Here is a 17,169-nt window from a genome sequence, read left to right as displayed (position 1 = left end):
GCCAGGGGCTGGGCGGTGGGGGGAGGGAGGCCGGCCCGGGCCTCAGGCGGACCAGAGCATGATTCCCAACACCTCGCCGCCGCGGACCCGCGTGGACGCGCGCCCCTCCCCGGGAGAGGGTCCTCCCAAGCCCAAGAGGCCCGCGCGCCCCCGCCCGGGAGGGGCCCTCTCGGGGTCGCCCGGGGTCCCGGATCTGGCTGCCCAGAAGGCTGGGAATTCCCGGGGTGGCCGGAAGGAGAGGCGCGGACGGCCCCGGGGCGCGCGGGCCAGAGGAGGCGGGCGCAGGCGGTGGCGGAGCCGAGACCCCCCCCCGCCCCGGGGCCACCTGGCCGCCCCCGCCCCGGCGCCGCCCGCGACCAGCGCCCCCTGCCGCGAGGCGCGGCGCCGCCCGGGCACGCCCCGCCCCCCGCCCGCCGCCCAATCCCCCGCGCCGCCGGCGCGCGCGTCACGGCGCTCATTGTTATGCGGAGATAAAGGCGCCGGGGGCGCCCGGGCGCGGCGGGCCAGCGAGCGCAGCGGCGCGGGGGGAGGCGCGCGTGCAGCCGCGTGGGAGCCTCAGCCGAGCCGAGCGGGGAGCGGGACCGCGCGGCGCCGCCGTCCCCGGCCGGGCCCTGCCCCGCCGCCGCGCGCCCGGGCGCGGCTGGATGCGGCGCGGGCCCCGCGGCGGCGTGCGGGGCCCCGGGGGCGCCGCGCCCTCCATGCCCCGCGGCGCGCCGCCAGCCCCGCCCGCAGCCCGCCGGCGGCCGGCAGCATGAGCCAGGCCGAGCTGTCCACCTGCGCGGCGGCGCCGCCGCAGCGCGTCTTCCAGGAGGCGGTGCGCAGGGGCAACACGCAGGAGCTACAGTCTCTGCTGCAGAACATGACGAGCTGCGAGTTCAACGTGAACTCGTTCGGGCCCGAGGGCCAGACGGCACTGCACCAGTCGGTGCTGGACGGGAACCTCGAGCTGGTCAAGCTGCTGGTCAAGTTCGGCGCGGACATCCGCCTGGCCAACCGCGACGGCTGGAGCGCGCTGCACATCGCGGCGTTCGGCGGCCACCAGGACATCGCGCTGTATCTCATCACCAAGGCCAAGTACGCGGCGGGCGGCCGGTGAGGACGCGCGCGCCCGCAGCACCGTGCTGTAGCTCACCGCCGAGACCAAGTACGCGGCGGGCGGCCAGGGAGGACCGGGCCCGCGCCGGACCCGCGCCAGACCCGCACCCGGGCCCGTGCCGCCGCCTCTGCTGTACCTGCGCGCCAACTACCTCGGTCTGCCCCCACCCCCCCGTGATGTCCGAGTGTCGCCGGCTGCCCCTCCGAGACCCCGCCGCGGGCGTCCCCAGCTATTTATCGCGTGTATGTGTTTGTGCGTGAAGTCTGCGCGCCTGGCGCTCGTCTTTGTCGCTGTTCGTTCCTTCGGAAAACGCTGTGCGTGGCCCGCGGGGCGCGTGGCCCATGCTGTCCTGAGCGGGAAGGATGCGTTTTCCGTTTTGTTTTGTTTTGTTTTCTGATCTTAAAAACTTGAGTCGACTGCGTTCCGGTTGCACTGAATCCCGCGCCCGCGGTCCCGCGCGCTCGCTCGTGCGGGCAGCGGCGGCCCCTCGCAGCGAGGTCGTGACCGCGAACGGTCGGTCGCACGCCTTTTTTTTTTTTTTTTTTTAATTTTTAAAAAGTGAATGGATTTGCCACGGTTAAGTGTCATAACATTTATGACGGAATGCAAAATGCTGACCCTTTAAGCAGAGTCTGCGGGTGTCCTTGGGCCCTGGCCGCGAGGGCGCCGTGGCCCGCGCCGCCGAGCGAGTGTCCCCGTATTTATATTTGTGTGAGATGCCTGCCAGACTGTGAATCGCCCGCGCCGGCCGCACGGACCCGAGCGGCGCCCGCAAGCCCCGCCGTGGGGGAGGGGCGGACCCGGGCGGGGCGGGGCCCCCTCGTTCTATGCAACCCCACACCCCTCGTTGTCGGGATCCCGGGAAAGAAAGAGAGGCTGAATTATTCACATTTAAATGAGGTTTCCCTTCTTGGAAGTGCTGCTGACCCTTCGCGCGAAAATGGGGAGCACTCGAGGACACAGGTGGGCGGAGGCCCTTTGCGCGTGGCGGGCCACGGCCCCGCCGCCGTGCGGGAGCGCACGCAGGAGCAGGCCGCTCCGGACCGAGTTGTTTGTTTCCTAGCTGCAAATCCCTCCCTAATTACGGAAATTAACGTTCAGACCGCCCGGGCTCGCGGGCCATCTCTGCTGACTGGATGAGGTCCAAGTGTACGATAGAGACTTGTAGCCCAGCGGGAGAAGTTTATAAATAAATTTTTCATTGATCTTTTTATACTAAAGGACGGTTTTGCTGGCTCTTGGTGGTCTCTCGGCACCAGTCCCGGGGGTGCGGGCCACGCTCCACGTGCAGCTGGGGGTGCTGGGCTCGGGTGCACCCCACTCCACGTCCCAGCCGGAACGGGACCAGCCCTGTTTCCTGCTCCTGGGGGGCCGGCTGCCAAGGCTTTTCCAGCTCCCCAGCAAGCCTGAGCCTCAGGCCTGGGGAGGGAGGGCCCCTCCTCGTGCCCCCCCACCGCACTGGACACCTGCTGTGCAGGAGGAGGCCCCTGGGAGCTGGGGAGCCAGCCCAGGCCAGCAGTCAGGGCAGGGGAGCCCGGCAGGGGGCCTGTGGGAGGGTGCAGGGCAGATCAGAGCGGGGGGGGGGGGCCCACCCCGGGGGCCTTCAGGATCTGCAGGGGGGCCAGCACCCTTGCTCCACTGGACGCTTCCTCCACACCCGTGGGGGCTTCCCGTCGCCCTGGCCTGGGGTCCCACGAGGGGGCTGCCCAGCCGGCCAGGCGCGGCGCCGCTCCTGGGGAGCCCGGGAGTGGGGTCTTGCCTGGGCCACACCTGTGCTGCCCAGGTCCCCGTCCCCCTGGAATGCAGACGCCCTAGGAGCTGTTCCTAGCCCTCGCGGGGGGAGTCACTGCCCCGGTGACCGCGTGTGGCTGCTGAAAGGCAGGGGACTGAGGACCGCGGGGTGCTGCGGCCTCTGGACGCTGCTTCCCCAGAGCAGTGAGGCACTGCAGCGCTGGGCGGGCCCTCTGTGCTGCCACCCTGCCCCAGCTGCACCCCAGCGTCCAGAGACGGGGCAGGGTGAAGGTGCACGCCTGGCCGCAGCGGCCCTGTCCTGGGGGGTGTGGGCGGCACGTCCAGGAGCCAGCAGCCCCGGGGAGAGGGGAGCTGGCTGGGCAGAGGTGGGCGCCCACTGGGACCCCTGGCTGCAGGGTGGAGCTGCACCCACCTCACGGGGGTGGGGGCTGCTTGTGGGAGGGCACAAAGAGAGGCCAGGCCCTGCTCCCAGCCACGGCCAGGTCCGAGCTGCCCGGCTGCCTCCCCCTGGACCCTCCTGGTCACAGTCACTGCCGTCAGTGGCATGGACAGGAGGCCCCACCCTCCTGGCCAGCCAGGCCCAAGGTGCAAAAGCCTGCCAGAGCCCACACTACCTCTGCTCTGCCGCAGGTGAGCGGGGGAGGGGGGCAGGTGCACAGGGGGACACAGGTGAGGGGGACACAGGTGAGTGGGGGACACAGGTGAGCAGGGGGGACACAGGTGAGTGGGGGACACAGGTGAGCAGGGGGGACACAGGTGAGTGGGGGACACAGGTGAGCAGGGGGGACACAGGTGAGTGGGGGACACAGGTGAGTGGGGGGGACACAAGCGTGCAGGTGAGCGGGGGAGGGGGACAGGTGCACAGGGGGACAGGTGATCGGGGGACAGGTGCACAGGGGGACACAGGTGAATGGGGAGGACACAGGTGAGCAGGTGGGGACACAGGTGAGTGGGGGACACAGGTGAGTGGGGGACACAGGTGAGTGGGGGGGACAGGTGAGCAGGTGAGCGGGGGACACAGGTGAGTGGGGGGGACAGGTGAGCAGGTGAGCGGGGGACACAGGTGAGCAGGGGGGACAGGTGCACAGGGGGACACAGGTGAGCAGGGGGACACAGGTGAGCGGGGGGACACAGGTGAGCGGGGGGGACACAGGTGAGCAGGTGAGCGGGGGACACAGGTGAGCAGGTGAGCGGGGGACACAGGTGAGCAGGGGGGACAGGTGCACAGGGGGACACAGGTGAGCAGGGGGACACAGGTGAGCGGGGGGACACAGGTGAGCGGGGGGGACACAGGTGAGCAGGTGAGCGGGGGACACAGGTGAGCAGGGGGGACAGGTGCACAGGGGGACACAGGTGAGCAGGGGGACACAGGTGAGCAGGGGGGACACAGGTGTGCAGGGAGGGACAGGTGCACAAGGGGGACACAGGTGAGCAGGGGACACAGGAGTGCAGGTGGGGACAGGTGAGTGGGGACACAGGTGTGCAGGTGGGGACACAGGCGTGCAGGGGGGGTGTGAGGTGTGAGGTGGGGACACAGGTGTGCAGGGGGGACACAGGTGTGCAGGGGGGACACAGGTGAGCAGGGGGGACACAGGTGTGCAGGTGGGGACACAGGTGAGTGGGGGACACAGGAGTGCAGGTGGGGACACAGGTGATTGGGGGGACACAGGTGTGCAGGGGGACACAGGTGATTGGGGGGACACAGGTGTGCAGGTGGGGACACAGGTGATCAGGGGGGACACCAGGAGACCCAGGGTGCAGTGCTGCTGCAGGTGGAATCCCTGGGGTGGCCCCCACGAAGTAGACAGAATGGACCCACTGCCTGGCCAGAGGTGCACGGCTCCCGTCCAAGTGTCCAGCGCTCATCTGGCCGCCGCTGGCCGCGGGAGGCATTTGCTGTTGGAACCGAGACCGCAGGGACTCCAGGAAGTGCGGGAAGACGGTGATGTGCAGCAGGCGCGGGAGCCGAGCGGGGCCCGGGGCGAGCGCAGGCAGGACTCGCGGCCCGGGAGGCGCTGTCCCGTCCGCCCTCCGCCCCGGAGCCTGCGGCGGGGAAGCCGCATCCACCCGCGCCTGGGAGGGCAGGAGAGGGGCCCCGCGCCCAGGACGGCGGGGACGAGGCTGAGGTCTAGCGCGAGGGTGCCCAGGGCGCTCGGCGCGGACGCCAGGGGCTGCAGGTGGCCGCGATCCCGCACGGCCGGCCCGGGCAGGACGCGTTCTTCCGCCCCGCAGTCCTTCCGCGCATGCGCGCGGCCGCCCGCCCGGCCCCGGCCCCCGCGCAGGTCCCGCCCGGCTGGCAGCTGCTATGCTAATGAAGCTGGGAGGGGGCGCCGGCGGCCCGTGGGGCTCGGCGTGGCGGGGGGCGGGTGCGCACAATGGCCCATCTTGGCATTCACGCCGTTCGGGCCGTGCGGGGCCAGCTGCCGGGAGTCCGCGAGCCACGCGGGCCTGGGGCCGGCGCCCGCTGCCCCGGACCCGGGTGCCCAGCAGGCGCTGCTCCGCGGGTCCAGGGGGAGGGACGGAGGTCTCTGAACGCCCCGTGCCGGGCCCTGGGCTCCGCCCGGAGTCTGGCCACTCTGTCGCCGCCCACGCGCGCACATCCTGGGCTCCCCAGTGCTGGGCGCAGCGGTGGCTTCGGCGGGCGCGGTGGCCCGGGAACCCGCAGCGAGGCTGTGCTGCCGCCCCGTGGCCACGGCCGGCGCTGCGCCCCCCAGCCAGGCCCTCGGAGCCCAGGGCCCACGTTAGGTGGACGCAGCGGGGCCGGTATGGGCCACCCGGCCGACCTGAGGCAGCCTCGCAGAAACTGGACGCTGCCCAAGGTGAAGAGGGTCCCGCGTGGGGACACTCGGTGCGCGAGGCCTGGGCTGCACCGCCAGGTGGAGAGGGGGCTCGGGGCAGTCAGCTGCGGCTTGGGCAAGTGCGGGTACCCCAGCGGGCACTGGCCCCAGAGACCTGTGCCCAGCCCCGTCCCTCTGGGGCTGCGCCCCGCACTGTAACCCAGCCTGAGAGAATCCTGCGTTTATCGTTCAGATCCCCAAGATCGGTGTAATTTACATGCGGGGAGAAGCGGCCGCGGGTGCGGGGCACGGGCGGGGGTCTCCTGTGACCCGCTGGGAGCCAACGCAGAGCTCGGGGAAGCGGCCGCCTTCGTCCCAGATTCTGTGCGCACCCCGCGCCCTGCTCACCGCCGGCCGGGGAAGCAGGCGAGGAGGCCCGGGTGCCTGGGCCCTGCCCCCGTGGGGGACCCGGGGCGTTCTGGGCTCCAGCCCTAGGCCTGGCCCAGCCTCAGCTGTAGTGGCCATCTGGGGAGTGAACCAGCAGGTGGAGACCTCTCTCTCTCTCTCTGTCCCTCTGCCTTTGAAATAAAGCAATTTTTAACTCAGTTATACACCATAATTTTCTTAATTTTTCTTTCTCTTTATTTATTGGGAAGGCACAGTGACAGATCTTCCACCCCTGGTTTCATTTCCCGAATGCCTGCCAGGGCCAGGGCTGGGCTTTGTCAAGTCCCCCAGCCCCACAGGTGCCAGCACAGGCTGCGGGACCAGGATGTAGTTAGCTCCTTAGCGGCCGGGCCACCCCCATCCCAGTGGTACATTAGAAAAAGATTTATTTTGTATTTATTTGGGAGGCAGGGTTACAGAGAGAGAAGGAGAGCGGGAGAGCGAGAGCAAGAGATCTTCCATCCCCAAATGGCTGCAATGGTGGGGGCTGGGCCAGGCTGAAGCCAGGAGCCAGGAGCTTCTTCCAGGTCTCCCGCGTGGGTGCAGGGGCCCAGGCACCAGGCCCGTCCTCTGCTGCCTTCCCAGGCCATTAGCCGGGAGCTGGATCGGAAGTGGAGCAGCCAGGACTCGAACTGGTGCCCACATGGGAAGCTGGCACTGCGGTGGTGGCTTTACCCGCTACACCACAGCACTGGGCCACCCCTGAGTTGTACACTTTAAATGGGGGGAGCCTATAATGTGTGAAATACGTCTCGATTTGAAAGACTTTTTAAGGGGCCGGCACTGTGGTGCCACCCCTCCCCACCCCGTGTGCCTGAGCTCCATGCCCAGGTCCATGCCCGGGAGGCAGCAGGGACAGCGCAGGTACTCAGGTCCCGGCCTCCACTGGGAGACCAGACTGGGCGCCCGGCCCCGGCCCCGCCCAGCCGCTGCACGGCTGCCACTGGGGGGCTCTCTCTGTGTGCCTCTAAAATAAGTGCAGGCCTCGAGGGGCCTCAGCGGTCGTGAGCCCAGGCCCAGTACCCAGGCCCAGGGACGCCGCACCCCTCCCCTGGGACGCCTGAGGACCGGGAGCACAAATCCCTCTGCAGTGCCACTCAGCCCCGCCCCCAAAACCGGAACCCAGATGGGCACAACCCTGTCAGAACCGGAACCCAGCTGGGCACAACCCTGTCAGAACCGGAACCCAGCTGGGCACAACCCTGTCAGAACTGGAACCCAGCTGGGCACAACCCTGTCAGAACCGGAACCCAGCTGGGCCTCCTGGACGGGGCTCCTGGGCTGTGGAGGCCTCGGGCGGGTGCAGACGTCAGAGCTCCTCTGGAAGAGAGATCCGGACTCCTGCAACACGGGGAGCCGGCACCTCAGGTCCCACCACACACACACACACACACACACACACACGGGGAGCCGGCAGCTCAGGGTCCCGCCGCACACTCCCTACAGTAGGAAGAGGCTGAGGTGGCACAGCCACCCTGAAGGGCTGAGTTCCGGCACCAGCTCAGGGACTGAGTGTGGCCGTGCGGGGGCACCCTCCTACTCCCTCCTCTCCGTGTCACAGGCAGCTTTTTGTTTGTTTTGTTTTAAAGATTTTCTCTATTTATTTGAGAGGCAGAGTTACAGAGAGGGAGAGACAGAGAGAGAGGTCCTCCGTCCACTGGCTCGCCCCCCAAATGGCTGCTCGTGCTGATCCAAAGCCAGGAGCCCAGAGCTCCACCCGGGTCTCCCAGCTGGGACTCGATCCAGCACAAGCCGCGGCTTGACCCGCTGCCTGCTGACCTCAGACGGCTTCCCGCTGGTGGGGGAGGGAACTGCCTCAGCTCCTCTTCTAGGCATCCAGCATGCAGACCTCTGCGTCCACAACAGGAGACCCCAGCGTCCAGCGTGGAGACCCCTGTGTCCAGCAGGGAGACCCCAGTGTCCAGCAGGGAGACCCCTGTGTCCAGCAGGGAGACCCCAGTGTCCAGCAGGGAGACCCCTGTGTCCAGTGGGGAGACCCCTGTGTCCAGCAGGGAGACCCCCGTGTCCAGTGGGGAGACCCCTGTGTCCAGCAGGGAGACCCCCGTGTCCAGTGGGGGAGACCCCTGTGTCCAGCATAGAGACCCCTGTGTCCAGTGTCGGAGACCCCTGTGTCCAGTGGGGAGACCCCTGTGTCCAGCATGGAGACTCCTGTGTCCAGCATGGAGACCCCTGTGTCCAGCAGGGGGACCCCTGTGTCCAGCGGGGAGACCCCTGTGTCCAGCATAGAGACCCCTGTGTCCAATGTGGGAGACCCCTGTGTCCAGTGTGGGAGACCCCTGTGTCCAGCATGGAGACTCCTGTGTCCAGCATGGAGACCCCCGTGTCCAGCAGGGAGACCCCTGTGTCCAGCACAGAGACTCATGTGTCCAGCGTGGAGACCCCTGTGTCCAGCACACAGACCCCTGTGTCCAGCGTGGAGACCCCTGTGTCCAGCACGGAGACCCCTGTGTCCAGCGTGGAGACCCCAGTGTCCAGCAGGGACCCCTGTGTCCAGCACAGAGACTCATGTGTCCAGCGGGGAGACCCCTGTGTCCAGCATGGAGACCCCTGTGTCCAGCAGGGAGACCCCTGTGTCCAGTGTGGGAGACCCCTGTGTCCAGCGGGGAGACCCCTCTGCCCGAGCCCTTGCCTGGCTCTGAGCCCCTCGCTCTGCGTCCCCGGCTGCCCCGAGCAGTGGTGTCGGGTCCATGGCCTGGCAGCCGCGTTCGTTGTGGTCGGCGTCCCTGCACGCCCCCCGGGTGTCTCCAGAGGCAATTCTGAAGCTTTTCCTTCCGGAAAACGTTTGTGACTCCATCGCTTCCCATTCCGTCTGCTAAAGCACTTTCATTCTCCAGGAAGCAGAGACGTGTTGGCTGCAGCTCAAGACAGGGAAAAAATAGCTTTTTTATCACAAAGAAATAAAGACAGATGGACAGACAGAAAGACAGAGACGGATGGATGCCAGAAAGACGCACAGATGCGTAGACGGACGGACGGACGGATGTAAACACCGCCTCTTCCAGTGGGAAGTCCGGAGCAAAAATGCGCGAGGCCTGACATGCACACACGCGAGACGCCAGGGGCAGATCCGGACGCGGGGAAGAGGAAGCGCGGCCGAGGCGGAGCAGCGGAAACGCGTGAACCCGAGCTGGGCAAGAGGACGGCCGGCCCTGGCCAGCGGTGGGCATCGCGCAGGGCGAGGGCAGAGAGGAGACGCGGCACGGGATGGCCAGAGGGCAGCCGGCGCCGGTCTCCATCGTCCGAGCCGCTCCAGGCCCCACACCGAGACGGGCGGTGCGGGTCAGGCTGCCTCCTCGCAGGGGGCCGGGGCCTGGAGGCGGTGGGTGGCTGTGCTGAGGGCCGGAGCCCAGTCTCCCTCCGAGCTCTGGCCGCACTGTGAACTGAACCCTGCAGCACTGACAGAAGCCGGGTGTCGGGGCGGGAAGAGGCGCTGTGGTTGCCGTGGCAACGCACCCCAATCCCACGGGGTTTCTGTCGGAGTTCAGTGGTCTTTTCAGACAGAGCTCGGGTGGCTGTCAGCTACAAAGACCCCTAGAATCTGACAGCCCAGGGTGACAGATGACGCATAAACCCCAGTCATCAATGAAGGCAGATGACTTAGAGGAAGGGACACTTTCTAGAAACCCGGGACAGACACACGTGACCGAAGCTGCCTCAGGGACTCGCAGGCGCTCGGGGCCGTGAGCCTTTGAATCCCACGCAGCTCCTGCTGATGGCCTGGGCGCTGGAGGGAGTCAGCCCCAGGGCTTGGGCCCCGGCACCCATGGGGGAGACTGGGAGGAAGCTCCCAGCTCCTGGCTTCAGCCTGGCCCAGCCCTGGCCATTGAGGCCAACTGGGGAGTGAACCAGCGGATGGAAAACCTGTGTGTGTGTGTGTGTGTGTCTCCCTCTACCTCTGTCACTCTGCCTTTAAAATAAATAAATTAACCCTTCAAGAAAAAAGTCCACCTTGAGGTGGGGAGTTTCCTGAACTAAGCAGACGGGGCAGTCAAACTTTCCCTGGCTGTGGTCAGCTATGAAGATGACAGGTGCAGGATGCTGGCTTCAGAAACGCACAGCAGAGGACGCGGGAGCTGCGGAGCCGGGAAACGGGGGACACAGACTCTTCCGGAACCAACGCAGCCCTGGGGACCTCCACTCCCAGCTCCTGTGACCCTTACGATAAAGACTCTGTGGCCGGCGCCGCGGCGCACTAGGCTAATCCTCCGCCTTGCGGCGCCGGCACACCGGGTTCTAGTCCCGGTCAGGGCTCCGGATTCTGTCCTGGTTGCCCCTCTTCCAGGCCAGCTCTCTGCTGTGGCCAGGGAGTGCAGTGGAGGATGGCCCAAGTGCTTGGGCCCTGCACCCCATGGGAGACCAGGAGAAGCACCTGGCTCCTGCCATCGGATCAGCGTGGTGCGCCGGCCGCAGCGCGCCAGCCGCAGCGGCCATTGGAGGGTGAACCAACGGCAAAGGAAGACCTTTCTCTCTGTCTCTCTCTCTCACTGTCCACTCTGCCTGTCAAAAAAAAAAAAAAAAAAAAAAGACTCCTTGTTGCTTTTTTTTTTCTTTGAAGAATTATTTATTTATTTGAGAGGTAGAGTTAGAGAGAGAGAGAGAGAGAGAGATGTCTTCCATCTGCTGATTCACTCCCCAAATGGCCGCAAGAGCTGAGCTGATCAGAAACCAGGAGACAGCAGCTTCTTCCAGGTCTCCCACGCGGGTGCAGGGGCCCAAGCACTTGGCCATCTTCCACTGCTTTCCCAGGCCACAGCAGAGAGCTGGATGGGAAGAGGAGCAGCTGGGACTCGAACCCGCGCCCACATGGGATGTAGGCACTGCAGGAAGAGGCTTAACACACTACGCTCCAGCGCCAACCCCTCTGTTTGCTTTTTACAAGATTCTTTTATTTATCTGAAAGGCAGAGAGCGAGCGAGCGAGCACTCTCATCTGCCAGTTCACTCCCCAGATGCCCACAACAGCCAGGCCTGAGCCAGGAGCCTGAACACCTCCCGGGTCGCCCATGTGAGTGGCAGGGACCCAGGTGCTTGGGCCATCACCGCTGTCCCCCAGGGTGAGCAGGAAGCGGGACTGAACCCGCACACAGATACGGGATGTGGGCGTGTCCAGACCCAAACAGCATGGCGGGATGAGCAAGTGGGATTCACCCGGGCAGGCGAGGCTGGTTAGACGTAGGAACAGACGGCCCAACTGCACCGAGTCAACAAGCAAAGGCAAAAGGCACGGTGCGCCGGGCAGACGTACGAAGAGAAGGAGACTGGGTGGGACAACGAACGCGTACAGAAACAGCCGCCACCCACACCCTGCGGACGAGGCCGCTCAGCACGGTGTGGGGGGCCAGGGGCTGGGGCTGCTCCCACAGAGCCCGGCGGGCACGCAGGAGTTACTGGAATCCAGCACGGTCACAGGACACGAGGCCAGGTTCAGCCCCGCGCCGGCAGGAACCGGCCTGGAAATGTGCTCAGTGAAAGAGCTCCAACCCCACAGCCTCCAAGACAGCGAGGTGCTCTGGGGCGGGAAGGGCCATGGCCACCGGGAGAGCCTGCACCCGCGCCCACCGCCGTCCGTGAGCCCCGGGCACACCGCCGCCCCGGCGCCTGCACCCGCGCCCACCGCCGTCCGTGAGCCCCGGGCACACCGCCGCCCCGGCGCCTGCACCCGCGCCCACCGCCGTCCGTGAGCCCCGGGCACACCGCAGCCCCGGCGCCTGCACCCGCGCCCACCGCCGTCCGTGAGCCCCGGGCACACCGCCGCCCCGGCGCCTGCACCCGCGCCCACCGCCGTCCGTGAGCCCCGGGCACACCGCAGCCCCGGCGCCTGCACCCGCGCCCACCGCCGTCCGTGAGCCCCGGGCACACCGCAGCCCCGGCGCCTGCACCCGCGCCCACCGCCGTCCGTGAGCCCCGGGCACACCACAGCCCCGGCGCCTGCACCCGCGCCCACTGCCGTCCGTGAGCCCCGGGCACACCGCCGCCCCAGCCGAGCAGCCGGGACCATCTTGTGGGCCGGTGTTGAGCCGTCGCTGGCGACACCAGCAGGTATCCCATGTGGCTGGGGGTTCAAGTCCCAGGGCCGCGCCTCTGACCCAGCTCCCGGCTGGTGCACCCGGGAAAGCAGCAGGCGGTGCCCGAGTGCCTGGGCCCCCGCACCCATGAGGGAGACCCCGATGGAGCGCCTGGTCCAGCTCCAGCCATGTGGCCTTGTGAGGAGTGAACCGTGAACCAGCGGGTGGAGGATCTGTCTCCCTGTCTCTTTTTCTCTGTCTTCTGCCTTTCAAAGAAATCTTAGAAAAAAAAAAAAGTCCAAGCCAGCCCACCTGCTGGGTGAAGCCCCACCCCGGGCCCTCTTCCGGTCCGCAGACAACACATGGACAGCCGCGGCCAAGGGATCTCAGCCACACTCTTTATTCACACGGTGATTTCCGCCCGCACAAATTGGCCTCAAGGTAACACTTTAGAAAATAAATAGAAAAATAAAACTCCTCGTGGGTTCGGATTTTGACAACAGGGGGAGGGGGCAGGCTAGCCGCTTCCATCCACCGAGGGGCGCCCTGAGCCTCCCCGCCACGTCCCACGAGCCGGACCAGGCCCAGGGAGAGAACCGGCGGGGGGCGGGGACACAGAGCTTTGGCTCGGTGCCCCCAGCCCCCCTTTTACCAGCAAATGGGGCGCAGGAGCTCACAGACCCTAGACCCCGCGGTGCCCAGGGCTGGCGGTGGTGAGGCCCGGTCCCCTGCGTCTCCACAGCCTCCGACAGGGCTGCCCCAGCATGGGGAGCCCACCTCAGGGCGCTTCCGGGAGGCGGGGCCTGGGTACCTGAGCCCCCAGAGGTACAGAGCCGGGCGGCGTGGCCAAGGTGGGCAGACGGCCTGTAACAGGCTAACGGTGTTAGGTGCAGATAGGGGCGCACGGACGCAGGGTTCCCCCGGTTACGGTCTGCAATCAGTGCCACCCCCTGCCTGTTCACCGAGGGCGCCGCCACCATCTCCAGAGCCGGTGCTGGGGGAGGGGCCGGGGCTCCACACCTCTGCAAGGGGCCTTGAGGGCCCGTGGCTCTAAAGTCTCCCCTCACCCGGCCGGGGAGCCCGCTGCTGGCCAGGGTGGGGCGCCATGCCCACTGCTGGGGCTCCCAATGGGCCTGCTCGTGGGCCTTGAGACCCCGCCCCATTACTCCCTGGGGAGGTGCGAGGAACGGGGCACACGCGGTGGTCCCTGTCCCTGCTGACCCTGGGAGCCACACGGCCTCTGGGGAGAGACGCCCATCTCCCGGGCCGGCAGAACTCACAGCCCCCTAGTGGGGGGCGGTGCCGGACAGGTGCTGCAGGTCGCTGTCCTCCTGGGGCCCCGGGCACTGCCTCAGCGCCGGGAGTGGGGGGCCTCCGCGGCTCCCAGTGTGGACACGACCTGGGACCCGCCCACCTGGCCCCGCCGTCGGGGGCGCGGCTCTCGCCCAGCTGAGCGCGCCTGCACTACAGGAGGTTCACCGTGGCCACCACCTGCTTGCAGCCGGTGACGGCGAACTCGCGGCCCCCGACGCGGTAGTAGCTGAGCTGCGCCGCCAGGCGCTCGGCGAGGGCCTGCTCGGGGAAGAAGCCCTCCCCCGCCATCTCCTCTCGGAAGCAGCTGACCACGTCCTGCTTGTCCAGCAGCAGGAAGGGCACCACGGCCGCCGCCTGCCAGAGCGGGTGCTCGCGGGCCAGGAGCGCGCGCAGGCGGGCCCCGAGCTCGTCCTGCGGCCGCGCGCCGTCGGGGCGCGCGGGCAGCGCGCGGCTCGCGTTCTGCAGCACGAAGCGCGTGACCTCGGCGCCGCCCGCGCCGCTCAGGAGCACGTAGACGGCGTTGTGGAAGTGGTGGGCGCGCTGCGGCTGCAGCAGGCCGTGCAGCTCGTCCAGCAGGGCGGGCGGCAGCCGCTCCACCTCGTCCAGCACCAGCAGCGGGGTCTTCTCCTCGGCCTCGGCCCGCGCCACCACCTCGGCCACGCGCCGCGCCAGCTCCGCGCGGCAGTCGTGCGCGGCGCGCGGCGCGGGGCAGTGGTGCCGGGCGTCGTACTGCAGCACCAGGCCGCCGTCCTCCAGCACCGCGCGGAAGTGGCGCGCCAGCAGGCGGCCCACGTGGCTCTTGCCCACGCCGCTGGGCCCGTGCAGGGACAGCAGCAGCGGGCGGCTGTGCACGTGCGTGGCCAGGTAGTCCCGCAGCAGCGCCACGATGCGCCCCACGGCGGCCGGCTGGCCGAACACGGAGCGCCGCAGCGCTTTCTCCAGCCCGTCCAGGTCGTAGCGCTGCGCGTTGTCGTCCAGGTTCTCGATGGCGTTGAGCACCTGGAAGCCCACGATGGCCACGAGCAGCAGCAGGCAGCGCTGTGCGCGGCTCCGGCGCTCCGCGCGCGGCAGGTACCTGCGGGAGGTCTCGGGGTACAGCACCGGGCGGCTGCGCCGGCGCCTACGGCGCGCGCCCCTGGAGGGCAACTCGGCGAGGTCGTCGAAGGTGAAAAACTTGGGCTGGTCCAGGGCGGCGCGCGGCGTCCGGGCACTGCAGCCCGGCCTGGGCGCGCCGGCCCCCGCGTCGGGCCCCGCGCCAGGAGGCGGCAGGCGCCGCTTGCGCAGGATGCACACGCGGCGGCGAAGGCGGACCACGGCGCGCACTGGCGCCATCACGCATGGGCCTGAGGCGCGAGGAGCTGCGGCCGCGGGCTCCGGACTGCACTGGCCGCGGTCCATAGTGCTCGGCGCGCAGATCACGCTCCCTGCAGCGGGAAGACGGGGACCCGCTCCGGACTCCGGCCGCGGCCCTCCCGGAGGGACCCCGTTCCCCCCTACGCCCCCCCCCCAGGCGCGGTCTGGGCTCGGCCAAGGCCTAGTCCCCGCTGGCCAGGAAGCGCCTCCTCCGTCGGGCCCTCCCCTAACCGGCCTCGGCCCGGAGGAAGTGGCGGGGGGAGGGGGCCTACAGCTTATCGGGCGGCTGCCCGGGCTTCCTGGAGGAGGAGTCGAGGGGCCGGCGCCGATCTGGGGTCAAGGCTGACTCGTCCCCGCCTGCAGCTCCAACCGGACTGCCCGGCGCCAGGCCCTAAGGCGGGGGCAAAGGAAGCCCCCCCAACACACACCCACCCAGGAACCCTGGGGCGGGGGCGGCCTGGAGGCTTTGACCCCCGCCCTGCCCCCAAGACCCCCCCAACCTGGGGTCCTTAAGCATCTGTGTAGGGAGCCCCCTCAGGGGGCTAGGGGTGGGCGGAATGATGGACCAGAGGAGGAGCCCCTGCCGGCTGAAGCCGCCTGCAACCGGACCCCCAACCCACCCTGCGTACCTGCGGCTGCGTGGGTGTGGGGACCCGCCCCCCAGCTCCGCGGTTCCGGGCCCAGGCCGGACACCAGAATCAGGAAATACTGGATCCCGGTGGCAGGTCAGGGGCCTCCCGGGCCAGCTCCGGCCGGAGGGGCAGCGGCACCTGCAGGCCCCTGGCAGTGTCCGGCAGAGGAAGCTCCCGGGAGGTTTCCGCTTCTCAGGGGAGGAAGTGAGTCAGGGGGTGCGGCGGGGGCGGGACTTGGGCTGGACGAGGCGCCCGAGGGGGAGGCCTGGCCGGAGGCCACCTCCCCTCTGCCCTGTGCTCCCAGGCGAGCCCCCTGTCTCACTCAGGCCTGGGGCACCTCCACAGACCCTGGCCAGGCCCTGACAGGACCACCGGGGCTCCCAGCAGCCTGAACACGAGGGGACAGCAGGCCCTGTGCCCAGCTGAGCACCTCCTCTCCCAGGACAGCACACACTGGAAGGGAAGGCCTGGGCCTGTGCTCCCCGGCCCCTGTGAGGCCTGGGAGTGAATTTAGGACCGCCCAGGCCCATCCCCCACACTCAAGGACCCACTGCAGCCCTGTCTGACCAGACCAGTCCAGCTGGCCCTGCACTCCCACTCCGGAGCTCGGGAGCACAGGCCTGCCGGTCAGTTCCCGCCCCCCGGGGGCCTCCCCACGGGGAGTCACAGGTGGCCCTGGCCCAGCCGCCCCTTCCCGGGCCTCCAGCTTCCTCTAGGAGCTGCTTCTGACAGGACCCAGGCTGCGGTGGGAACCCTAGGGCAGAAGCAGGCGCCCCCAGGGGACCCACTGAGGGGAGCTGCCCCTGCTTGATTGACAAACCCTCTGCAGTGGGCAGGGGTCGCGCCCCAGGCGGCCTGCCCCATGACCTGAGCCCTGCACTCCCTGCCCCACATGCTGCCAGCACCCCCAACCCTGGGCCCAGGACTGCCCAGCAGGCATGGCCGCGTCCCACCCATAGTCCTCCCTGCACCCTGCATCTGCAGCCTCCTCTGAGGACCCCCACCCCACCTGGAGGAGAGCAGCGCCCCCACTCCCCATCCCCCAGTGTCTGGAGACTTCGCTCCACACGGCGGGCCTGGCCTCCTCCAGCTCCCTGTGCTCCCCTAAGCTCCTCTGTCCACTCCCTCATCCCACTCCTCCCCCACAGACCCCCAGGCCTCAGTCCCCCCACCCGCGGTCAGCAGGACCCCCCTGAAACCCGGAGCGAGGCTGGAGGAGCCAGGCCACACTGACCACTCCCTGGGCCCCCCGGCCGCCAGCTCTGCCCTCTGCAGGTCGGGGCACCGGGGCTCCTCTCCCCCTTGGCCATGTTTATGGCTGACACCACAGGTGAGCTGTAGTCACACCCCAACTCCAATCCCCTCCCGGAGACCCCCGTCTCCCGTAACAGTCGCTCGGGGAGGCCCTGGGCCCCGCCTGCCCACCCTGCAGATTGAGGAGGACAACAGGGCCTGGTCCCCACCTGAGCAGTGTGGGGGAGGGGCAAACCCTGGGCGCCAGGCTGAGGGCTCCTGACCCCACCCACAGTGGTGCAGGAGGACCAGCCACTGGGCAGCCACGGCTGGGGTTCCACTTTTCCTGGTTTTCCTTGAACGGCTGAGGCAGACAGCTGTCTTCCATGGCTCACCCCCCAAACGGCCACAACACCGGGGGGGGGGGGGGGGGCAAGGCTGACGCCAGGAGCGCCTTCCAGGTCTCGCACGTGGGAGCGGGGACCAAGCACGGCCACTCCGCCACTTCCGCCAGGCCACAGCAGGGAGCTGGCTGGGAAG

General features: G+C 68.4%; 2 protein-coding genes across 4 annotated transcripts; one reads left to right on the top strand and one right to left on the bottom strand.

Moving 5' to 3' along the window:
- Window positions 1-505: 505 nt before the first annotated feature.
- On the top strand, window positions 506-2,316 carry NRARP (NOTCH regulated ankyrin repeat protein). Its single transcript, XM_051838868.2, has one exon. The coding sequence runs from the start codon at window positions 752-754 to the stop codon at window positions 1,094-1,096; it is 345 nt and encodes a 114-aa protein (XP_051694828.1). The 5' UTR covers window positions 506-751; the 3' UTR covers window positions 1,097-2,316.
- Window positions 2,317-5,608: 3,292 nt separating this feature from the next.
- Window positions 5,609-16,512, bottom strand: TOR4A (torsin family 4 member A). Of its 3 annotated transcripts, none has more exons than XM_070059600.1 (2): window positions 15,394-16,512; window positions 5,609-10,853 (listed from the first exon to the last, which is right to left on the bottom strand). In XM_070059600.1, the coding sequence occupies exon 2, from the start codon at window positions 9,327-9,329 to the stop codon at window positions 7,656-7,658; it is 1,674 nt and encodes a 557-aa protein (XP_069915701.1). In that variant the 5' UTR covers window positions 9,330-10,853; window positions 15,394-16,512; the 3' UTR covers window positions 5,609-7,655. The 3 variants fall into 3 exon arrangements, with proteins under 3 accessions (XP_069915701.1, XP_069915708.1, XP_051694864.1); XM_070059607.1 differs by lacking the exon at window positions 15,394-16,512 and adding an exon at window positions 12,410-13,565; XM_051838904.2 differs by lacking the exon at window positions 5,609-10,853 and adding an exon at window positions 12,482-14,835 and having other exon boundaries at window positions 15,394-15,836.
- Between the last annotated feature and the right edge of the window lie 657 nt (window positions 16,513-17,169).

The sequence above is a fragment of the Oryctolagus cuniculus genome, chromosome 1 (assembly GCF_964237555.1).
Source record: "Oryctolagus cuniculus chromosome 1, mOryCun1.1, whole genome shotgun sequence".
Classification (NCBI taxonomy): Eukaryota; Metazoa; Chordata; class Mammalia; order Lagomorpha; family Leporidae; genus Oryctolagus; species Oryctolagus cuniculus.
This window is presented reverse-complemented; position numbering and strand designations above follow the sequence as displayed.

Excerpts from the sequence above, each read along its gene's own strand:
- NRARP (XM_051838868.2), top strand. The coding sequence starts at position 752 with ATGAGCCAGGCCGAGCTGTCCACCTGCGCGGCGGCGCCGCCGCAGCGC.
- TOR4A (XM_070059600.1), bottom strand. The coding sequence starts at position 9,329 with ATGGAGACCGGCGCCGGCTGCCCTCTGGCCATCCCGTGCCGCGTCTCC.